The 7,500-nt window shown below is 54.4% G+C and overlaps 1 protein-coding gene across 1 annotated transcript in view; it reads right to left on the bottom strand.

The window, feature by feature from the left end:
* LOC125948748 (remodeling and spacing factor 1) overlaps window positions 1-7,500 on the bottom strand; it is a 9,494-nt gene that overhangs the window by 923 nt on the left and 1,071 nt on the right. Inside the window, exons 4-8 of the mRNA XM_049675089.1 lie at window positions 5,535-7,500; window positions 1,084-5,454; window positions 490-700; window positions 160-410; window positions 1-95 (exon numbers count right to left, since the gene is read on the bottom strand). The exon at window positions 1-95 is cut by the window's left edge and continues 923 nt beyond it; the exon at window positions 5,535-7,500 is cut by the window's right edge and continues 1 nt beyond it. Of these exons, the coding sequence (XP_049531046.1) occupies window positions 1-95; window positions 160-410; window positions 490-700; window positions 1,084-5,454; window positions 5,535-7,500 (6,894 nt within the window). The remainder of the gene's footprint in view (window positions 96-159; window positions 411-489; window positions 701-1,083; window positions 5,455-5,534) is intronic.

Here is a 7,500-nt window from a genome sequence, read left to right on the forward strand (position 1 = left end):
AGTCCGGTGCAGCTCACCAATGCTGGGTGGCCTCAAATGATGCGCACGATCCAGCACATTGTAGTACGGATTGTAATGGGTTGCGGGATTGTAATCTACAAAAGCAGAAGAATGTGTTCAAGTATGCTCGTCTGCTCACGTGATTTTCGCCATTCTTACCATGATAGTGTTCCAATGGTCCAACCGGTGGACCAACCATCATTCCCGGTGGTGGTGCGCCTGGACCACTTCCAACCGTTGTTTTAGGTTTACCTGGTGGCTGTTTCCAACCACCATTGTATGCAGCCGGATCACCGAATGGTGGACCTGCTCCGCTCATCGCGGCTATTCGCTGCAGGCTGGAACTGCTGGATGCAAGAATACTGCTGGGCAATGGACCGAGTCGATGTGCAAACAGTGGGTTTTCCGATCTACGAAGCAAAAGACAAACATCGGTGGATTAACATCCCTCCTTTCGCTTTCCGTGAGGTGCACACGGCAAGAACTTACAGGTAAGAAAGGTGTGATACCGAAGAAGGTACCGAGATGGGAGGTTCATTGATGTGCATGTTGCTACCGCTGTTGCTGCCACCGCTGTTGTTACTGCTATTATTGCCACCGGGTGCTCCATCGGGTCGCGTCTGTTGGACCTTGATTGCTAGCTCCTGCACTGCGGCAGCAGCTGCCGCCGCAGCAGCTATGGCCGAAGCATTCTGTTGAGCTGAAACACGCATATAGAAATGCAAATTTTAGAATCATATTGCAATCACAAATCTAAGCTTGCAATTCGTAGTAGTCATGCAGAATATGGTTGGTAGTCATGCAGCATAATTTCAAACATAGTAAGGTGCGGTTTTTCAAAAGTTCAGTTCATAAATCTTGAATACGAAACACACTTTTTCGAAACAGTACAATTTTCCGACGAGGTTTTCGATTAAAAAGGAGATTCCGAATAAAATAACAAACCCGAATACGTGGAGGATTTGGACAAAAACAAGAATCCGCCTTTCGAGAGGGTTTTCATCGTTTACGATGTGGATGACGAACTAGAGATAACCTTCTTTTGCTGTACCGTAGGTCCCACGGAAGTTACCCGATGCTTACCGGTATTATGGCTGCTTGTAATGGTGGGTGGTGGACGTACTGGTGGGCCCGTAGCTCCGTGCGATGGTAACCTTGGCACACCATGGCTTCCTCCGAGATGATGGTGTGGGTGATGTTGAGGATGTGCTAAGAAGGGAGGCTGCTGCGAATGATGATGGGGTGGTGGTGGTAGCGGTAATTGTGAAGACGGCGGCACTGCGGCAGGGGCCTCCTGATGAGCAGCTGGAATAGGAGTATCAGCAGGCAAACCACCGGCACCCTTTCGCTTCAGATCTTCCCTCAGCGGGGTAATCTTTTTCCTTCGTCCAGCTCGTCGTTCGGCATTACTGTTGCTGGCCACCGTGCTGGCCGCTGGTGCTTGTGAGTGTGCGGCGATACTATTGCTTGACGTTACGGGTGGTGCTGATGGTGGTGGAGGTCCAGCAGATGGTTTCAGGTGCGGTGCATGACCAAGCATCGAAGGAGGCATCGTGATGCCAGCCCCGGTAACGGGCGGCATTCGATGATGTCCGCCAGCAACACCACCACCAGCATGGTGTGTCGGAGGACCGGAACCCTTCGGAAGGCGCAAAGGCACACCCGTCAACCCACTGATGAGATGTGCTAGTTCCGGTTTATGGTGCAGTTCCGGTGGTACACCAAGCGATGAGAGTGATGGATGTGGAAGGTTACTCGGACCCAGACCCGGACCGTGGCGCATTAGTACATCGGGCCGGCCGCTCATATGCGGTTCTTTAAGCAACGGGGGCGGAGGTAATGTTGCAGGATGCGGTCCATGATGATGGTGCGGTGGTATGGGTGGTACGGTCTGTAAAGCGTTGGCCAAAATGGTGGAAGCCCCTCCTCCCGTACTCGCCACATTTGGAGATATGATGGTAGACGTTGGGATGCCACCGGTAATCGGTGGCGGTGGTGCCGGACCTGGTGGTGTCTTCAGTAAGGCCTTCATTGGACTTTGCACGATCGCTGAGTAGGGTGGTGGTCCGGATGGCGAGAGGTTAACTGGCAACTGCGAGGCAGCTTGAGGAAGGTGGGGAGAGTGTGCATGTTCTTTACCATGGGCTCCCGGGACACGAGCAATAGCAGATGCCCGATGTTGTTGTTGTTGTTGCTGCTGCTGCTGCTGCTGCAGAAGAGCAAACTCGTCCGGATCGATCGATTTTCGTCTACTTTTAGGTCCAGTGGAGGACGCCACAGCTGCCGAGGGAGGCACATCCGCTGCACCGGGTGTAACGGGTACCGCTACTGCGCTCGGTTTCAGCTGATGATGCGCAAAGTCCTCTTCCTCCATGATCTTAGCAAGCGCCTCGTCATCCATCTCGTCGTCCGGATCGAAATCCTCCGGCAGCTCGTCATCAAAATCGACCACCGAGTCGACGGTAGCGATGCGTGCCGTGTTGCCACTGGTGCTCTTTAGGAAATCAATATCCAGCACCCGGGCGCTTTCAATCACCTGCATCGGCACGACCGACAACGAATCCTTGGAACCATCCTTCAACGCCGATCGACTACCGGCAGCTGCAGCACCAGCACCGCCACCGCTACCAACCAGCTGGTCAATCTTGGAAGTTGCCAACTCCTTCGCCTTGGCCGCATTGTTCTCCGCGAGCATACGCTTGATTTCCTCCTGACGCCGTATGAACTGTTCGCGCTCTTCCGGCGGTGTATCGGGTCGCTGCACACCCGGCCGGATACCATCATCCGAACTTTCGAAATCCTCGTCCACGATGTAATGGATCTTCTTGCCGCGTGTCTTCCGGTCCGTCTTCTTCTCACCAGCGCCAACCGAGCCTTCACTATCACCCGTCGCACCCGCCGGTCCGGTCTTCTTGCCCTGTTTCTTCGCAATCCGGGGCATCGTTTTGCCCCCCTTTCCGCCAACATCACTTCCACTCTCACTGCTGTGATCACTTGCGCTACGGTCAGAGCTGCCAGCGACGAGTCCTTTCTTCCCTCGGCTTGCCCCCGATCCCTTTCCAGTGGACGCTTTCTTCGGACGCTCAATATGCTTTCCAGCGCCAGCGCCACCACCACCACTGCTACCGGTAGCCTTCGAAGCCTTTCCTTTCGACTTTGACTTTTTGTCTTTCTTTTTCTTCTTCTTCTTACGCCAGTCACCATCGCTGCTGCTGGCACCGGAGCTGCTATTGCTGCTGCTGGAACCACTGCTACTACTCCGGCTCAGTTCCGTCTCCGTGTCACTGCACAGATCGTCACTATCGTAGTCTTCACTGTCGTCCTCCTCATCATCCAGATCGAGATCCTCGTCGCTATCCTCCAGAACACGACCCTTGCGCCCTCCCTTCGCTGGCTTTCTTCGTCGATCCGCGTCTTCATCCTCGTCCTCGTCGGAATCGTCCGAGTTTTCCACAATCCTTCGCCGCTTGGTGGCCGCTGCTCGTCCACTCGGCTTTCGTACCCGGCTACCGCGACCGCGCACCTCTAGCGAACTTTCGCTATCACCCGACATACTGTTCATCTCGTCGTCATCGTCGTCCTCTTCCTCGTCTTCGTCGTCCTCGGAACCGCTTACATCACCCCTGAAATCCTCATCGGAATCATCGTCTCCGGCTTCCTCCTCGGAGCTGAGCTCGATTTGGCAAAGCTTTTTCTTCTTTTTGCGCTTCTTCTGTGCCTGACTTCCCGCTGATCCACGATTCTTGCCGCCGGTAGTCGCTTTCGGCCTCACACCCGTTACTCCCTCGCTATCCTCATCTTCATCGACCACGCGATCGGCCTTGCGAGAAGCGGCGTTCGTTTCACCGTCATCGCTACCACCATTGACAAGCCGTCCTTCGTCGTCGTCGTCGTCACCGTCGGCGCCTGCTTTGTCTATGGCATCCTTGTTGTTGTCACCTAAAAGTGCCTTCTTGCGAGCTGCTTCCTCTCGTGCCGTCGCCTCGATGATTGTACTGATGTCCTTGCCTTTCGACATACCATAGCCTTCCTCATCCTCTTCCTCATCCTCGTCCGCCGGCCGCCGATGATCATCATCCTCGTCCTCCTCCTCCTGATCGTTGATAACTTCGCAATTCCTCATCTCGCGCCGTATCGCCGAGTCGATGAGATTATCGTACTCGTTAAACTTGTAGCTCACCTTGGCCGATGCACGACGGCGCAGCTTGTAGATCGGTATGTCATCGGAATCTTCCGTGTTCGAGCCACTGCCACTGTGGCTGCCATTTTCCGACCGATCGCTCACGGATGCGCTAACGGAGCGACGTTTTTTGGCCGCGGAACGACTTTGACGTTGCCGGCGTTTACGCTTTTGCCGCTTACTCTCCTCCTTCCGTTCCCTGGCATCCTCACCGTCATCGTCATCCCCATCGCTCTCGGAATCGCTGCTACCTGTTGCCGATCGTCGATCAGCTGCAGCATCGGCGCGCTCCAGTAATCGCTGCTGCTGCCTGGCACGTTTCTCCGCCCGTAACCTCGCTTCGCGCTCGTTCGCCAACGCTTGCTCGGCTAGTTCGGCTTCGCGCGCAACCTGTTCCTCCTCTCGGCGCCGCCTTTCTTCGGCTGCTAGCTTTGCCTGTAGCGCATCGAATAGATCGAGCTTAGACTGCAAGCGCACGATCAGCTGACGATGCTGGCACACTGGACAGAACCAGTCGCCTTCGGGGATCGTAAACAGGACCGGTTTCAGGCACGCACAATGGTAACCCTTGTCACACGAGTCACACAGCAGTATCCACTCCGGTTGATCCATCTTCTTGCACTCCTGGCACGCATGATCTTCATTACTCTCATCCTCTTCTTCCTCCTCTTCCTCCTCTGCCTCTTCACGGGTTACTCTTTTCGCTTTGCGCGCAGTACGGGCCCGTTTCAACGGTTGCGCCGGTGCCTCCGATTCCAGATCCGACTCGGGCGAAAACTCGTGGTCCGATTTGAGTGCATTCGTCCGCCGTACGTCCTCTTCCGAGTGGTAGTGCTCATCGGCAAAATAATCCTCGGCTTCCGTCTCGGAGCTGCTCTCGGACGATGTCGCGCTGTTCCACTTGGCATTCTTCTTGTTCAGCTGCTGCTGGAGCAGCTGCTCCTGTTGCTGCTGCTGCAACAGACTTCCCTTCTTCTTCTTTCTTTTCTTCTTCCGGCGACGTCCTCCACCTTCTCCGCCTAGGCCACCATCCGTGCTACTACTACTGTCCGATGAAGCCGATTTACGGTACTCATCATCGTCCGAAACCTGCATTCCCAGATCTTTCTTTTTCTGCACCGCATCGGCCTTCATCTTCTTCAGCATCTGGTCCTCGATCTGGCGTCGGTTCATTTCTTCCTTGATCTTTTGCATCGCAATCCGGCGAGACTGACGTACGGTGCCACCACCGTCAGCCCCGGCATCCAGCACCATCGATATGTCCAAACCATCAACTGCAACGAGCAAGTAAAGTAAATCTATAAGAAATCGAAACCAACCCCACACCATGCACACCACGCGAAACAATGCTCACCCAGACCGTTCCGTTGTCGACGCTTTCTTTTCGTAGGACTTTCCCCCTCGGCAGTGCCGGCCTCACCCTCTTCTGCGGCCTTCTCTAGATCAGTCTGCTTCTTCTGTTGATCGTTCGTCACTGGTTTGCAGGACGCTTCTTCGTTCTTTGTACCCGCATCACCGTCACCATCCACTGAGGACTCCTGCTGCTTTGAAGCATCCTGCATAACGGCCACCGTAGTCGCAGATTGTTCGAGTTTCACCTTAATGTCCTCTTCCTTCTTCTCCAGCTTCAGGGTTTTCTCCGGCTCGGTCGGGAATTCCGTATGTTTGGCATCCCCACCATTCTCGTCACGTTTGATGTTAAACTTTAAATCGGCCTCAACAGCTTCGTCCGTTTTTAGAGGATGGGCCACGATACCGGCATCGGTCTTAATCGAGGCATCTTCAGATGATTCCGCTTCCTGGCTCACCACTACCGTTGCTACAGTCGCTGACGCTTTACGCGGTGTGGCCGCTTTCCGGCCACGCTTCTTCTCAACCACCATCACCGAACCGGTCTCACTAGGAACTTCCGTCTTTTGCTTTCCTCGCGAAGCTGCACTCACTCTCGCATCGGCTGATGGTTCTTCCTCTTCGGCCGTAGCCAGTGTGTTCGGTTTCTTTGTCCGTTTACTACCATTGCCTTTTTCTCTCGTTGATTTACCTTTATGTGCTTCCTTAGCTTCAGTCTCCTCATTGACCTCATCATCACTAGCAGCAGCCACTCGTTGGTTGCCATTCGCGTCCTCTTCAGCCGCCACCTTCACATGCTGCCGATCTTCTTCCGGCGTATCGTTCCCTTTGGTGATCGCGATCTTTTTCAACGGTGCGTTTCGGCTTCCATCAACCTCGGACCCGGCGTCGGCGTCGGTCGGTGGATCCGTGCCGCCATCTGCCGCTTCATCACCATTCGCACCAGACAGGCTCGTTCCTTCGCCATTATTGCCAGTGTCCTTGTGTGCTGTGGCCAACGCGGACTCGACCTTCTTTGTGTTGCCCATATCGTTCTCGACACCAGCACCGAGACCATAGAAAAACATGATCGGTTCTTCGATCACTTCGCTAAACATCGGTTGAACGGCAGCGGTAGCGCTATCGCAATCAGCACCGCTACCTTCACCGGACACCATCACAGGAGGATCTTCTATGGCCTCCCCAACCGTAGCCTTATCCGCCGATGGTTTATCGCTGGCTTCTTTCCTAGAGTCAGCTGCGAGAGATTCCTTGTCAGATGATTCCTCGGTGCCCTCCTGTGGATTCTCCTCGGAATCAGCTTTCGCTGGTGCATCCGACGGCAATACGGCAACGCCGGGGCTAGCATCCTTTTCAGCCTTTGGTAAAGGCACCTCTGGCTTCTCATCGACCTCCATTGCTACATCTCGTACCTCCGTCTCTTTAGCAGGTGTAGCAACATCCACGCTGTCCGTCTGCTCTGGCTCCGTATCAACACTCATTGCTTCACATTCCTTTGCGTTCATTTCAGTCTTCACCGGTTTTTCCAGTTCCAGAGATTCTTCCTTGGTCGCGTGACCCGGGGCCGAGGTTTCTGTCGGTTGTTCCTCCTTTTGTTTGACGGTTTTGGTATCATTCAGGGCGGCATTCGCTGCAGGACGCTCTTCACTCTTACGGTCAGCGTCTTCTTCCATCTTCACATCTTTAGCCGTATTGTCGTTCTCTTTTCGTTGCTCCTTCACTGAACCGGCGTCAGTCGCGGCTGATTGATCGGTCTGTTCCGTCACCGTCTTGTACGTGCGGCGTGATATGATGAGACTCGGTGGCGCTTCCGTCGGTGCAGGAATCATGCCCCGTTTCATCGCTTCCGATTCGCTCGTACTATCAGCGCCACTGTCCTCTTCTTCCTCGACGAACTCTGGCACGGGAAGTGGTTCGATGGGTCGATTCTCTTTCAACATCTCGATCATCTTGACGAATTCGTCCCGATT

The sequence above is a fragment of the Anopheles darlingi genome, chromosome 2 (genome assembly GCF_943734745.1).
Source record: "Anopheles darlingi chromosome 2, idAnoDarlMG_H_01, whole genome shotgun sequence".
NCBI classification, from domain to species: Eukaryota; Metazoa; Arthropoda; class Insecta; order Diptera; family Culicidae; genus Anopheles; species Anopheles darlingi.